Genomic DNA, 15,626 nt, shown 5'->3' on the forward strand with positions numbered 1-15,626 from the left:
TATTTCACCCAGTGCTGGCCATGCCTTCAATCCCAGCATTCTGGGAGACAGAGGCAGGTGGGCCTTTGAGTTCCAGGCCAGCCTGGCCTACAGATTGAATTCCAGGATAGCCAGGGCTACATAGAGAAACTCAGTCTCAAATAAATAAATAAATAAATATATTACGAAGTATATATTTGTTCTATAGAATATATTATCATAGAAGAGGAACACACACACACACACACACACACACACACACACACACATACACACACCCCTTTCTTTAGATCGGATGCCCCACACTTTTCCTCCCTCTCAGTCTGGGTCACTTTACAGCTTCTTTTGCATTACAATGTCCTTGGTGGGCCTGGCAGGAGGGATTAACTGTGAATTCGCAGGGCTGGTGGGGCGTGGGTGCCGCCAGGGTAGAAGGGGCAGGGGAGTAAGGGGTGGTACAGGTAGGGGGCTTGAGGGGGAGGAGTAAGCCTGGGCGCTGGGACCTACCTTTTAAATTTATCGCCTTGAGCTGTTGGCCTTCAGATAGGCTGATTTCGAGTCTTTCTCTTTTGTGGGAAGACCGAGGCTCGCTTCTTTTTGGCTTGTTGACTCTTTTACATCTGGACATTTAACTCTTACTTTTAAGATCTTTCCCTCTAGACACTGAGTTTTAAAGTCTTAACTTTTTGGTTGTTAAAAACTTTTTTTTTTTTAAAGTCCCTTCCCTTGCCGTTGGGCTGACATGAGCGTGGATCTTTCTGGTCCCCACAGTCTGCCTAGTTGTGAGGAAGCATCGAACTCTGGGGATTCCTCGCCGATGCCTGCCGTTCATCTTCCTGAGGAAAATTATTCTTGCTTACAAGTGTCTGCTACTGAGATGCTCTGCACAGAGACTGGTAAGGAACTCGGTCCCGGAAGAACCAAATTAACTAGGGTAAGAGTTGGAAAAATGGGGTGAAGGGTTGTTGCCTCTATGAGTTGTAGTCACTAACATAACCAGGTATCTTCACCAGTCTTCGGGGTACGCCTCTGCGTTTTCCTGGTGGCACATTGGTCTTCTAGCCTAGACCTGTAATAGAGAACAGGAACACAGAATGGAGCAATTTGAGGCTCTTGTGTGTATTTGAGAAGCTAAACATTTGGGGTCTTTGGAATATATTACAGTAGTTAAAAGGGGGGGCAACGCTGTCCACACAGCACTTGGGCGTCCAGGGGTAGAGAGTGGTATCCCCAGTAGCAGGGAGACCTAACATCCTAGCTTGGGACAAGCACCCCGTTTTTGGTAAGGTTATACAGCTAGAGTTAGCAATTTATCCAGTTGTCCTTTTGTTCCAGCAGGAGCCGTTGGCTTTTCTTTCAACCTTTGGGGATGCGGGTGTCGCTTAGCATTTCTGGGATCGTGAGCTGAGCGCACCTCCTAAACCCCAAACAAGTGCACCGTAAAGAGCGCTCCTTATAGCTAGCTGCTGGAGCCAAGGTCTGAAACTCATTTTGTCTGCACAGAGTCAGCCCAGTACTCGGGCTTGTAGTGGTAGAACCAAGTGGCTGCTAGGTTGTGTGTGCTGTGGTGCTCCGGTGTGCGCAGCGCTAGAGTAGTGTGAGCAGTGCACACACTCTACCACAGCAGAACATTCAGGCAGAGGGCTGCTGTGTTTGCTGTTTAGTATAGTTTAACGTCACCGTCTTTTCTGAGCTTTAAGTTAATGTCTGTCTTCTTGATTTTTTTTTTTATTTGTGGTTTTCCATTTTTGATTTTTGAGGTGGGAAAAGTGCTGGGTTGAGAATGAATGGGTGGGGATATTCTTTACACGTTAAGTGCAGATGTGTGCATGCTCCTAGTGCCAGTAGATGGCATAACTTTTCATTTAGGAGCTGCTTTAAGGGCGGTTTACTTACTGCCAGATTGCAAGCTAACATCCTCATGTTGCCTTCTGCGTGGAGGAATACTTCTGTGCAGGAGGTGTCTTCCAGACGGCGCAGTCTAGGAACTGTTGGCGAAGTCTCTTGCCTGAGGCTCTGGGTTCAACCCCTGTCTTCTCAGAAGAACAAAAGAGACACACAGAAGTCTAGCACTGAGGCAGGAGAATTGGAAGATTTCGTCTTCTAGAAAAAAAAAGCCAACTGAAGAGCTAGAGGGTCAAGGATAAGAGAAACAAATTTGGTTATAATTGGGATTTTATTCCAGTACTGGTAATTTAACTGACCCTCTGGCTGGCTGCTACCAGCAGAAAAGACTGTGGGACGACTATTTTGAAATAAACCTTTTTAAAAAAAAATTGAGGGGGGTCTAAACTCGGGGCTGAACATTGCTAACAGCAAGTGATTTAACTCTGGAAATTTCCTTAGGTAACATTCAGTACAATGGATTTCATAATGACATTTCCATATATATATACATATATATATTCATACCTAAAGTTAGTGTGTATGTAATATATATGTACATACACATACATGTGTAGTGTATATACACACACACATATTTGTTGTATGACTGAGATATGGCTTGCTCAGTGGTAGAGTATGAAAGGTTACAACAGGGTTCGATCTCCTAGCACCATGCAAAAAACTAGGGGAGATAAAAATCCCCAAAACCTGAGTCCTGGGATAAACCTGCACTCAGAAGGGAGAAAAGTAGGACCCAGAGGGCAGGCCAGCCTGAGGCTACCTGAGACCCTATCCCTCAGAAAGAAAAAAAACAAAAATAGGCTAGACCTTCTGCTGCCTAAGCACTTTTGCACTCTCTCTCTCTCTCTCTCTCTCTCTCTCTCTCTCTCTCTCTCATCTACCTATCCACTTGTTGAGGCAGGCTGGTCCCAAACTCTCCCATCTCAGCTACTGTAGCAGTGAGGCTCCAGTTTGTGCTACCTGCCTCCTGTCACGACCAGAAGTTTATAGTGTAGATTTGCTCACGGCTCTAATCACGGGGGGGGGGGGGGGGGGGGAGCAGGGGCGAAGGGATCGGAAAGAACAGACTACAAATTCATGCTTTCCATCCTCACATTGAACTCTTTGTTGATTAGTTTACTTTGTTTTTAATAGGATTTCCAGGGTCTAAGTGTATCTAATGATACACGGATTGTAACTTAGAACACGGATGTAAAACAGAGATCTATGCAGAACGGTACCATGGTATTCCAGGTTGATTATAATAAAAAATTAAGTTTTTCTTGTTACTTAGATCTTCAGCTCTGAAGATAACTGCTTTGAAAGTAAATTCATTAAACATAATATTTAAGAATCTGGGACAATGGTTTGTTTGGTTGGTTGATTTGGGTTGGGTTTTTTTTGAGGCAGGGTTTCTCTAAGGCGTGACCTTGGACGTTCTGGAATCCACTCTGTTGAACAAGCTGGTCTTAAATCAGGCAATCCGCCTGCCTGAGCCTCTCAAGTGCTGGGACTAAAGGCATGAACCACCACGCCAGGCTGAGGATGTCTTATTCATTAACAAGTTATCTATCTGTTTATTCCTAACAGCCTCTCCTCCGCCTTCCTCTGGGGACCTACCTCTTCAAGATAGCCCTGATTCTTCTAGCAATCCCAAGCTAAAGCTGTCTGGTCCCGAGGCTGACGAGGGCCCTGAGAAGAAAGAAGAGAACAAGGTCCTCACCAAGAAGCAGAAGATGCGGACTGTGTTCTCTCAGGCCCAGTTGTGTGCACTCAAGGATAGGTTTCAGAGGCAAAGGTACCTCAGCCTCCAGCAGATGCAAGATCTCTCTACCATTCTGAACCTGAGCTATAAGCAGGTAGGTTGCTTGGCTGTCGCTGTAATGTAACAAAATGAGGCTGATTTGCTAATGAATAGAGCTAACATCTGGATGCCTCTCTACTCTAAGACCTATCCTATTCTGTCAAAATCATCATAACCGTGTGATATATATATTGTCCACTTTGTTTTTTTTTTTTTTTGGTTCTTTTTTTTTTTTTTTTTTGGTTCTTTTTTTGGGAGCTGGGGACCGAACCCAGGGCCTTGCGCTTCCTAGGCAAGCGCTCTACCACTGAGCTAAATCCCCAACCCCTGTCCACTTTGTTTTATCAGTTACTTTTTCTACCAAATCAGGGTCTCCCTGAGTAGACTTGACTGATCTCTGTAGACCAGGCTGACCTCAAACTCAAGAGGTCCACCTGCCTCTGTCTCCAGAGTGCTGGGACTAAAGGTGTGCCTGTTTTTTTTTTTTTTTTTTTTACTTTTCTTTCCTTTCTTTTCTTCTTCTTCTTTTTTTTTTTTATTTACTTTATTTATATGAGTACACTGTAGCTGTCTTCAGACACACCAGAAGAGGGCATCTGATCCCATTACAGATGGTTGTGAGCCACCATGTGGTTGCTGGGAATTGAACTCAGGACCTCTGGAAGAGCAGTCAGTGCTCTTAACCGCTGAGCCATCTCTCCAGCCGCCCCCCCCCCTTTTAAATAATTTATTCACTTTTAATTTTCTTCTGTCCATTGGTGTTTTGCTTGCATGTTTGTCTTTATGATAGTATCAGGTCTCCTGGAACTGGAGTTACAGACAGTCGTGAGTTGTCATGTGGGTCCTGAGAATTGAACCTGGGTCCTCTGGAAGAACAACTATTGCTCTTAACAGATGAGCCATCTTCTCCCCAGCACCTACCTGGCTTCACTTTGAAGACCTGGCTGTCATGGAGGTCACACTGTAGACCAGGCTGACCTTAAAACTCAGAGATCTGCTTGCCTGGGCCTCCCAAGTGCTGGGATAAAGGCCTATACCACCATGTTGGGCTCTGGCTGTCTATCTTTGATTGTAAAATTCTGGATTGAAAGGCAGTCCACTGTGCTTGGTGGTTCACAGCTAAACACTCAGCACCAAAGGCAGAGACAGGATTATCAGGAGTCCAGGGCAGCTTGGAACTCAGTCAGCAAAACAAACATAGAAATGGGGCTTGTGGTCCTGCCGTGGATCCTTGGGGAACATGGGGGGACAACTTCAATCTGTGGTTCGGGGAGAAGAACCTTCCACCTTAGACCATGGCCAAGTTTATCCGTAACCTCTTGGAGAAGGTACTGTCGATCCTGGCTGCTGCCACGACTTACTCAAAGCCTCATTGGCCACATTTTGGTACTACGGCAAGGTCGAGCTGGTTCCCCCAACCCCGGGGGGAAATCCCTCCAGCTATTGAGAGTGTGAAAAAGATAAAAATTTGAAGTGCTAAAACCGGTGGCTTCAAACACCTTACAGTTAAGGAAGCTGTGCTGAACGAACGGTTTGGAGGCCACTGAGGTGTGGATGTGGTTCTATATCAGAGATCAAACGTGGCATTGTTGGCTATGATGTTTGAAGGCCAATCTTTAACTTCCAATTTGAGTTCTTATTTGAATGTTCTTGGACCAAGTGTAATGAGACTGCTATCTGAATAAAATACTAGCTGTCAAGTTAAAAAAAAAAAAAAAAGGAAAACAGAAATGGGGCGTGTATGTACCTAACTTGTCAGTAACATATACAAGACCCTAAAATCAATCCCTAGTGTTCCTCCCCCACAACCTACAGCCCCAAAACAGCTTGAAATTTGTCCTCTGATCTCCATGTGCCTCCTACATTGCTAATAAATTTAAAAAAATGTTTTTCAAACATTTATGAAGCTGGGCTCATCTGCATGCTATTTTCATGTATGGGCATTTATGTCTGGGTATCATATGTGTGCAGTGCTCCAGGGAGGTCAGAAGAGGGCATCAGGCCTCCTGGGACTAGAGTTACAAATAGTTAGGAAGCCACTGTGTAAGTGTTGGGAATTGAACCTGGGTCCTCTAGAGGAGCAGCCAGTGCTCCTGTCCCCATTCTGTCTGTTAAGCTTGTTCAAATGTCTTGTCACTCTGAAGGTGAAGACCTGGTTCCAAAACCAAAGAATGAAGTGCAAGAGGTGGCAGAAAAACCAATGGTTGAAGACTAGCAACGGCCTGACTCAGGTAACAAGACACTTTCTATGCTATCCTTTCCCCCCTCCGTCTTATTTCATGTGTGTGAGCACCATGTATGCGCCGCTGACCTGCGGGTGTTGGGTATAAATTGTTCATCTGTCCTGAAACCTTCCCATCCCTCTTCACCCAAGCACTCTTTCTTGTGACCTTTTGTTCTCTGAGGCAGGGTCTCTCTACGTAGCCCTGGCAGTGAGAGATCTGCCTGCCTAGTCTCACGAGTGCTGGGACTGATGACCTGTTGTTCCACCGTGCTAATCTTTTCTTTTCACATTTCTGCAGCTTACAGCTTTCGATTTCCCTTTTCACTCACTGCATTCATTACTCACCTCTCTCAGAAGGGCTCAGCGCCGGTGGAGTATCCCAGCATCCATTGCAGCTATTCTCAGGGCTATCTGATGAACGCGTCTGGAAACCTTCCAGTATGGGGCAGTCAGACCTGGACCAACCCAACTTGGAACAACCAGACCTGGACCAACCCAACCTGGAGCAACCAGACCTGGACCAACCCAACTTGGAGCAACCAGGCCTGGAGCACTCAGTCCTGGTGTACTCAGGCCTGGAACAGCCAGACTTGGAACGCTGCTCCGCTCCATAACTTCGGGGAGGACTCCCTGCAGCCTTATGTGCCGTTGCAGCAAAACTTCTCCGCCAGTGATTTGGAGGCGAATTTGGAAGCCACTAGGGAAAGCCAGGCGCATTTTAGTACCCCGCAAGCCTTGGAATTGTTCCTGAACTACTCCGTGAATTCTCCAGGCGAAATATGAGGTTTACACAACAACTGGGCTTAAAGTCAGGGCAGGGCCAGGGTCAGCTTTCTTCCTTCTTCCAAAGAGTTTTATATTGTTCTTATTTTTTTTTTAATTATTATTTTGTTTTTGTTTTTTGTTTATCAAGGTAGGGTTTCTCTGTGTGGTTCTGGCTGTCCTGGAATTCACTCTGTAGACCAGGCTGGCCTCGTACTCAGAGATCTGCCTACTTTTGCCTCCTGAAGGCTAGGGCTAAAGATTTTCTAAAGATTTTCATAGTTTTTATTTTTTTAATTATTATCTGTTTTCATGTTTGTGTTTTTTTGTTTTGTTTTTGTTTTTGTTTTTGTTTATCAAGATAGGGTTTCTCTGTGTGGCTCTAGTAGTCCCGGAAACTGGCTCTGTAGACCAGGCTGTCCTTGAACTCAGAAATCTGCCTTTGCCTCCGGACTGCGGGGACTAAAGGCAGTATATAACCACCTGGCACATTGTTTTTATTTTTATTCTTTTGGTGCCAGAAAGCAAACCTAGGACTTTGAGCTGGGCACCCACTCAACCACTGAGCTCTGTTTGCGACCCCCGTGTTGGCTGCATTTGTCTGAGCTGGGTAACTTGTCTTTTTTTCCGTGTTAACGATGGGCTTCGGAGACAGTGCACTATACACTCTATCCTCCCCCAGGTCTCACACACCCACCCTACTCCATACCAACCCAGGCTTGTCTGTCTTTTTTTTTTTTGGAGCTGAGGACTGAACCCAGGGCCTTGCGCTTTCTAGGCAAGCGCTCTACCTCTGAGCTAAATCCCCAACCCTTGTCTGTCTTTTTAGAAGCTTGGGTCTTGGTGTGCACTGTGTATCGTTTTGAGGGGTGAGGTTTAAAAGTATACAAATTATAAAGATTCATGCAGATATGGTGGCTCCTCTCAAGGACGAGACAGAAGGATCACCAGTTTGAGGCTATCTCAGATATAAAATAAGTTCAAGACCAGCCTGTACTATGTCTAAATAGTAAGACAGCATCTCAACAAAATAATAAAACTAAGGTAAGGAGATAAAAGTAAAGTCTCAACAAAATACAAGATCTCGCCTGTTACAGTTCTTTGATTTCCTCCGTGTCTTTGCAGTTCCGCCAAGAGGCTTCTATGTTAATATCTGTAGAAAGATGTTTATATTTGACTGTACCATGATAAACCAGTGCCAGCTGGACTAGTTTAAATAAAACACTAATTTTACCCATAGTGGTCTTATGTCTTATCCAGTGGGGTCACTATACCTTTTTTTTAAATTAATTAATTAATTAATTAATTTATTTATTTATTTTGGTATATGAGGGAGGGTCTAACTCGGTCCAGGCTAACCTTAAGGGAAAATGGGTTGTTTCGGCTTATAGTTTGGGAGCTTATACTGAAAGAGTTGGAATAACATGGTAACCAGAGCAGGTCAGCTGCGTGCACAGCCAAGAACTGGATAGCCACGAATAAGAAATAGATGTTTTAAAAACTTATATTTTTCCAATTGTGTGTGTGTGTGTGTGCGCGTGCGCGCGCGTGTGTGTTTAGTGCCCTGAGGAGGCCAGAAGCATTAGGTCCCCTAGAGATGATGCTACGTGAAGCCACCTGACTCGTCTGCTGGAAAACGAGCTGTAGTTCTCTGGAAGAACAGATACTTGACCGGTGAGCCTGGAGAGTAGTTTTTATTCCCGTGAAATAGAACTTGTGGAGAGAGCGAGCCCCTGAGGTCACACCTAGCCCTTCTAGGAAAGAGGAGGAACCACTGTCTCTTATTTTTGTGTCACATTGGAGATTAATCTGGGACTTCCTGATTCCAGATGGAGGCTCTTCTTCCCTGAGCTTAACCCCCAACCTACTTGGTGGGGGGAGATGTCAAGTGTTATCACAGGGGACTGAGAGGCCCTGTGGGTTCAGAAGTGAGTTTGGGGTTTAAGGGTGAGTTGGAGAAGACTTAAATTTGCTGAAAAGACACAGATATGTGCATGTGGTATAGTTGTGTGCAAACATTCTGGTTTACTGTGGGATACGAAGGAAATGAAGTTAATGTAACTTCTAGTGCGTTAATTATAGATGTTGTAGTAGTTGTTGATCAGTTTTATTTTTGGTTCTTTTTTTTTTTTTTTTTTTCCGGAGCTGGGGACCGAACCCAGGGCCTTGCGCTTCCTAGGTAAGCGCTCTACCACTGAGCTAAATCCCCAGCCCCGATCAGTTTTATTTAGCTAAAGCATTGTAATACAGAAAAACACGGCAGAAGCAAGCAACACCTAGTAACTGCCAGGAATAAACAGCCCTAACTGTCAATCACACCAGTAACTCATGACCACTCAGGGGTACCCATTCCAGCCCAAGCAGGTTCCGTAGCTGCTGCTCAGCTAAAGAGAAGGCTATTTTGGCAGTCAGAAAAATTGTCCCCCATTGTGTCATAGAGGGCACATTATCACAAAGGTTAGGACACCTTCCTTGGCAAAGGCCAGACTAGACAAATTCCATCCAGAATTCTCATCTGTTTTCTGCTCTTAGTTCTTGGGGCCATCGGCATCAGTGGAGGTGGCTGGCGTGTCAGAGATGGTCACCGCCACCTCCACAAACCCTAACTACCCTTACACAGAGACCACTTTGCTTTAAAGTCTTATGGGCTTCATTGATAGGACTCTAAATTTTGTGTGTGTGTGTGTGTGTGTGTGTGTGGTTGCGGGGATCAAAGCCCTGAGTACGTGCTCTACTGTTGAGCTCCGCTCAGTCCTTGGTGTGAGACGCTTATCTTTGGTTTTCAGGGCGGAAGGGATGACACCAATCCCCAGGAGTGGGGACAGCTCAAGAGGCCTCCAGCTGCCGCTTTTCCTTGACCCGTTGCTTGAGGCTCCCACCCAGGGACCTATTCAAATGCCTTAGTCAACTGGTTTCTGAGTCCCAAGCTGTCGAAGGACCCCAGCTGACTTCTTTATTTAACAAATTCTCTTTCTCAGGCTAGGGCTCCTCTCCCTCCTCTGTCTGGCAACTCTCTGCCTCCTCTTTGTAGTTCACCACCAGAACCTGTTTTCTCGACACTATCACCGGGTTTTCGAAGATCGAGTTTATTCACCGCAGAATTAACCTTTTCCTTTACCCGAAGAAGCAAGTCCTTGCAATTCACTGAGCAAGGTCTGTGCTTCTGAGCTTGGAGTTGGTACTGTCCAATTCCAAAGACCCAGGCAAAGTCAATCCAGGGTGCTTGTGTTACACCTAAGGAAAAAAGCCAGTCCCAAGACTGCCCAATTAAAGCAAACTTTATTTAGAGGTACACCGGGAACTGTCCAGCCCACGTACTTGAGTAAAACAAGCTTGATTAAATTAATTAGGCTGGGGTTGGGGATTTAGCTCAGCGGTAGCCCAAGGCCCTGGGTTCGGCCCCCAGCTCCGAAAAAAAAGAAAAAAGAAAAAAAAATTAATTAGGCCACGGTGGTTTTTGTTAGTGATCTTCCTTCTCTCATCTTTGGGATTAACATTTACTCCCTTGGGTTCAAAATGAAAGGGATAATAAAAACCAGAAAATCAAGGTAGATTTAACTTTTACACTCAGACACAAACTGGAGTGATACCCTTGTCTGGGAGGAGAGACCGAGAAAGCAAGAGTTTCTAAGGAAAGAAAGGTGGGGAGAGGCAGGCTGGCCTGTGGATTCGTTTTCTTTCACTTTCTCGCGAAGATGGCGTTTATGCTCAGCGAGTCTGCGAGGGAGAGAAGAAAATCCTTGGGTTCGCACATTTCCTAGTCTTTGTGGTATCTGTTTCAAGCTCTTAAGGTGACTTATTACAGTAAATAAAAATAAGTTATTTGGGCTGGGGATTTAGCTCAGTGGTAGAGCGCTTACCTAGGAAGCGCAAGGCCCTGGGTTCGGTCCCCAGCTCCGAAAAAAAAAAGAACCAAAAAAAAAAAAAAATAAGTTATTTAGGGGCTGGAGGAATGGCTCAGCAGTTAAAAGCACTCTGTTCGGGGGCTGGGAGATGGCTCAGTGGTTGGGAGCACTGACTGCTCTTCCAGAGGTCCTGAGTTCAATTCCCAGCAACCATATGGTGGCTCACAACCATCTGTAACGGATTCTGGTGTATCTGAAGACAGCTACAGTGTACTCATATACATTAAATAAATAAAATATTAAAAAAAAAAAAAAGCACTCTGTTCTTCCAGAGCTCAATCCCCTGTAGTCAGAGCCGTTGGCTTCACCCCACTTGGTTGCCTCACCCCTGGCTTGCTTAGGCTCCTGTATGTATCTACGTGTGCTCAATACACACACACACACATACTCACACATACACATACTCACACACACACTCACACACACTCGCACATGCACACACTTACACACACACTTATACACAACGAATTGCTAAATAACACAAATTTATTATTTATTATTATTACTTGATAAATTATGATAACATAAATAAAAAAACAAAAAAAATACCCAGAAAAAAATGGTGGTAAAGACAGCACAGAGGCTGTCGAGTGTCTTTGAAGCTCGCCAGCCATTTTCATTTCCCTATAAACCATCTACATCTCTATCACTAAAAAGGATAACTGGGGGTTAGCAGGAGATATTCTCTCTCCCTCTCTCTCTCTCTCTCTCTCTCTCTCTCTCTCTCTCTCTTTCTCTCTCTCTCAAGAATTGTTTATTTTATGTATAAGAATATACTGTCGGGGTTGGGGATTTAGCTCAGTGGTAGAGCGCTTGCCTAGCAAGCACAAGGCCCTGAGTTCGGTCCCCAGCTCCGAAAAAAAGAAAAAAAAAAAAAGAATATACTGTCGCTGTCTTCAGACACACCAGAAGAGGGCATCGGATCCCATTGCAGATGGTTGTGAGCCACCATGTGGTTGCTGGGAATTGAACTCAGGACCTCTGGAAGAGCAATCAGAGCTCTAAACCGCTGAGCCATCTCTCTAGCTCCAATTGCCTCTTAATTTTCTGTAATATTTTATGGCTTTCATTGTAGCTTTAAGTTGAGAAGAACAGGAACGACAACAACAACAAAAGAAAAAACAAAGCAAAACAAATCAAATCAAAACAAAAAAAACCCCTTAATCTTTGGGTAAGCGAATGCCAGTGAGATCAAGGCCTACTTGCTCTGTACAGCGAGTTTCAGGCTAACCAGGGCTGCATGGTGAGACTCTGCCTCAGCAACACCAAAACAAAAACTGGGCCTACAAGATGTCTCATGGGTAGAAGTGCTTGCTACAAGCCTAGCTTGTGGACTTGAGTCCAATCTCTTGGGTCCACAAGGTGGAGAGAGAGAAAAAACTCCACAGAGCTGCCCTCTGTCTGACCTTTGCACACAGGCAGGGGCATACACCTCTCCTCGACTTCCCAAAGTAAATGAATGTAATCATCACAGCAGTAACCCCTCAAACACAGCAACCCTCTTTAATCAACGTCCTGCTCAGCTACCTGGATTTCCTCCTTTCTCCTGGTTATTTTTGTTGCGGTTGCTGTCTTGGAACTCACGGTGTAGACCCAGCTGGCCTCAAACTACAGAGATCTGCCCAACCTCTGCCTCTCTAGCGCTGGGATTAAAGGCCTGTGCCACCAAGGCCACCTAAAATGTCTGCTAAATCATCCATGGATAGAATGAAATATGATTGATCCTAAGTTTTAATCTTTCTTTTTCTTTTAGGCTTTGCCTAAATAACTAAAGCAAACAAACTCCCCTCAGAGTTGACTGACTGTGCTTAGGCTGGGCCTGGTGCACATTTTCATGGAGACACCATGATGAATAATTAAATACTTAGACTTTAGATACCGTCTTGCTTTTTAAAAAGATTTATATCATAATATTACTATTAGTGTGTGTGTATGTGTGCGTGTGGGTGTGTGGAAGAAACATCAGATTCTTTAGAATTGGGCTTACAAGTGTTTGTGAGCCAATGGACTTGGACCCTCTACAAGGTTCCTCTTGAACTCACTCTGTGGACCAGTCTGGCCTTGAACTCACAGAGATCCTCCTGCCTTTGCCTCCTGAGTGAGTGCTAATCTTAAAGACTTACACCATGAAACCTGGTTGACATAGGGTCTTTGTAAGCCCACACTCATTTTCTCAGTGGATGTGGTCATCGCTCTCTTCTCTTAACCCACATGCTCAGGCTTATGCTAAAATCTTTGATGTTGGGGCTGGGGATTTAGCTCAGTGGTAGAGCGCTTACCTAGGAAGCGCAAGGCCCTGGGTTCGGTCCCCAGCTCCGGAAAAAAAAAAAAAAAAAAAAAAGAACCAAAAAAAAAAAAAAAATCTTTGATGTTGGGTGATGTCCCTAATGCCTTTAATCCCAGCACTTAGGAGACAGATGCAGGGTTGAGGCCAGCCTGGTCTACAAAGTGAGTTCCAGGACAGCCAGGGTTATACAGAGAAACCCTGTCTTGAAATTCAAACCAAACAACCAACCAATAAACAAATCTTTATTCCTGGTAACACATGCTTTTAAATCCAGCACTCAGGAACCAGAAGCATGAGAATCTCTGAGTTTCAGGCCATCCAAGGTTCTATAAAAGACCTTGTCTTAAAACAAAATAAACAATAAAATACCATTAAATGCCAAAGTACTTCAAAGAGAAAAGTTATGGGGATCTCATTATATTGCCTTGATTGGTCCTTTATGTTGAGCTCAAGGAGCCTCCCGCCTCCATCCTTCCTGTAGCCAAGACTACAGGTGTTAGCCACTATTCCTTGGTTTCCATGAACAGTTTCAAAGGCTAAATTAGCTTGTTCTTATTGCAGAATTCAGGCTGGAACCCGGGGCCCCACACATGCTCCCAACCCACCCCCAAACTACTCCTCCAATCCTGAGATCTGGATCCTGAACCAGATTAGACTGTCTTGCCTTGGGCAGAACTACAGAAGTAATCTTACACTTACAGGAGGATAGCAGCTCCCCCTACTGGTCCCCTCTTGCTCACCAGTCTCTACATTGTCTTCCAACTGTAACTTGAGTGTAGAGATACCCACATATTCCTCAACTACGTGTGGTTTCAGGTGGCAATCAGTGACAAAGGTGGGCTGGACAGACATACTTGGTGATCTGAAGGGTCTTCTCAAGAGTCAGAGAGCAAAGGAGAAAGGAATGAAAAGCTTAACAGAAAAAAACCAATTCTCAGATTAAAAATAAATCATTTTTATTTTCTGTGTATGAGCATTTTGCATGTCTGCATGTATATATGTATAGGTATATATGTATAGTTGTAAAATATATGTGTATATATTCATATGTGTGTATATATGTACACACATATGTGATACATAAAATACTGGTCCTATAACCTGTAAGACCATTTGGGAGATAGAAGCAGGAAAGTCAAGGGTTCAAGGGTATTCTTTGCTGCATAACTAATTTGAGACCAACTTGTGATACATGACATACACACATACACACACACACACACACACACACACACACACATACACACACACATGCATGCACAAAGGAAAAGACAAGAATAATCACTAATGAGACAAAAATCACTCATTATCCCCACACAGCTGAGTCCAGTGACAAACCTTTTCAGCCTGAGGAAATCAGTCACTCCATAATGAAAACAATTCTGATTCAGGCACTAAGATAAAAAATCAATTAGCTGGGGGTTGGGGATTTAGCTCAGTGGTAGAGCGCTTGCCTAGCAACCGCAAGGCCCTGGGTTCGGTCCCCAGCTCCGAAAAAAAGAGAAAGAAAAAAAAAATCTATTAGCTGCAAAGAGGGTTAATGTTTAACTCCCTTGGGGAAACATACCCTCTTTATAGATGTTAGTGTAACTCTGTTCTTCTGAAGGCTCCTGTTTCTGGATTTACGAGGACATTAGACTTCTCCTGCTCCAAGTATATCATCAGCATCTTTTGTCTGTAACCTTTCTAGTGTTAGCCACTTATGAGAAGGCCCACCTTTCCGCTAAGCACCAGAAGGCGAAACTCCCACTCTGAGTGTCCGGAAGCCTCCCTTCACTCATAACTATTGATCTTAGAGTAGTCTCTGTGTGTTCTAGTGCAACAATCTAGTCTTTCATTTAAAGTGCTGGAGGACTGCCCGAGGCAGTTCTCAAACATTGTGCTAGGTTGAATGTTGTGATGCCTATTCCTGGTTATCAACTTGATTACATCTGGAATGAACCACAATCCAGAAATAGAGAGCATGTTACCCAAATTTTGAAGTAGGAAGTCACGAATCTTTGATCCAGGTTTTAAAAAAAAAAAATAAAGATTTATTTTATGTATGTGAGCACTCTGTTTGCATGTACACCTATGCACCAGAAGAGGGCATCGGATCCCATTACAGATGATTGTGAGCCACCATGTGGTTGCTGGGAATTGAACTCAGGACCTCTGAAGGAGCAGCCCATGCTCTTAACCACTGAGACATCTCTCTGGCCCTGATTTTTTTTTTTAAAAAACAATCCTTAGATCAATGATGTCACTTAATCCTTCCAACTTGACTTTTTAATTCTTGCTTTGACTGTAAAAGTAGAGAAATTGTCCTGCCCTTTTTGTTTTGTTAGGGTCCAGGAGTCACCCCACAATCCACTCAAACACCAAGCTCAGTTAGACAGGGATGGTTTACTGAATGCACACCCCAAGACTGATCTATCAGGGACACAGCTCAGATGTGGGAGCTGGAAGTTGCAACCACGGATGTTGTCTAGGGTCAGTTTATATAGGGAGAAAAACCATAATGAGCTCATAAGCAGATACAGAGGAGGCCACGGATTGGTTGGCATAATTCCAAGTTTCTTTAGACATAACAGTTCAACCTGACCTCTATCTTGCTTGACCCTGAGTGAAGGCTATGGCTGGGAAATTTCCAAGCACAGTCCTCAAAACATGATAGCAAACCTCTGAGCATAAACGGGTATAGAGTCAATTTGACCTTGCTCTAAGCCAAACTATTTTTTTGTGCTTATAGCCAAGCTGCATTTTGCGTCAGTAATATGGCATGGCTGGCAGACAAGA

General features: G+C 44.3%; 1 protein-coding gene across 2 annotated transcripts; it reads left to right on the forward strand.

Annotated features, from left to right (window-relative positions):
* The first annotated feature begins 518 nt into the window (after positions 1-518).
* Positions 519-7,893, forward strand: Nanog (Nanog homeobox). Of its 2 annotated transcripts, none has more exons than NM_001100781.1 (4): positions 519-875; positions 3,457-3,725; positions 5,815-5,901; positions 6,249-7,893. In NM_001100781.1, the coding sequence occupies exons 1-4, from the start codon at positions 722-724 to the stop codon at positions 6,675-6,677; spliced, it is 939 nt and encodes a 312-aa protein (NP_001094251.1). In that variant the 5' UTR covers positions 519-721; the 3' UTR covers positions 6,678-7,893. The 2 variants fall into 2 exon arrangements, with proteins under 2 accessions (NP_001094251.1, XP_006237372.1); XM_006237310.4 differs by having other exon boundaries at positions 613-875; positions 6,252-6,854.
* The last annotated feature ends 7,733 nt before the right edge of the window (positions 7,894-15,626 follow it).

The sequence above is a fragment of the Rattus norvegicus genome, chromosome 4 (genome assembly GCF_036323735.1).
Source record: "Rattus norvegicus strain BN/NHsdMcwi chromosome 4, GRCr8, whole genome shotgun sequence".
Classification (NCBI taxonomy): Eukaryota; Metazoa; Chordata; class Mammalia; order Rodentia; family Muridae; genus Rattus; species Rattus norvegicus.

What these genes read in the sequence shown, in the direction of transcription:
- Nanog (NM_001100781.1), top strand. Translation starts at nt 722, where the DNA reads ATGAGCGTGGATCTTTCTGGTCCCCACAGTCTGCCTAGTTGTGAGGAA. An exon ending in TGAACCTGAGCTATAAGCAG is followed by an intron (nt 3,726 to 5,814) that starts GTAGGTTGCTTG and finishes GTCACTCTGAAG; the next exon opens with GTGAAGACCTGGTTCCAAAA. An exon ending in CTAGCAACGGCCTGACTCAG is followed by an intron (nt 5,902 to 6,248) that starts GTAACAAGACAC and finishes CACCTCTCTCAG; the next exon opens with AAGGGCTCAGCGCCGGTGGA.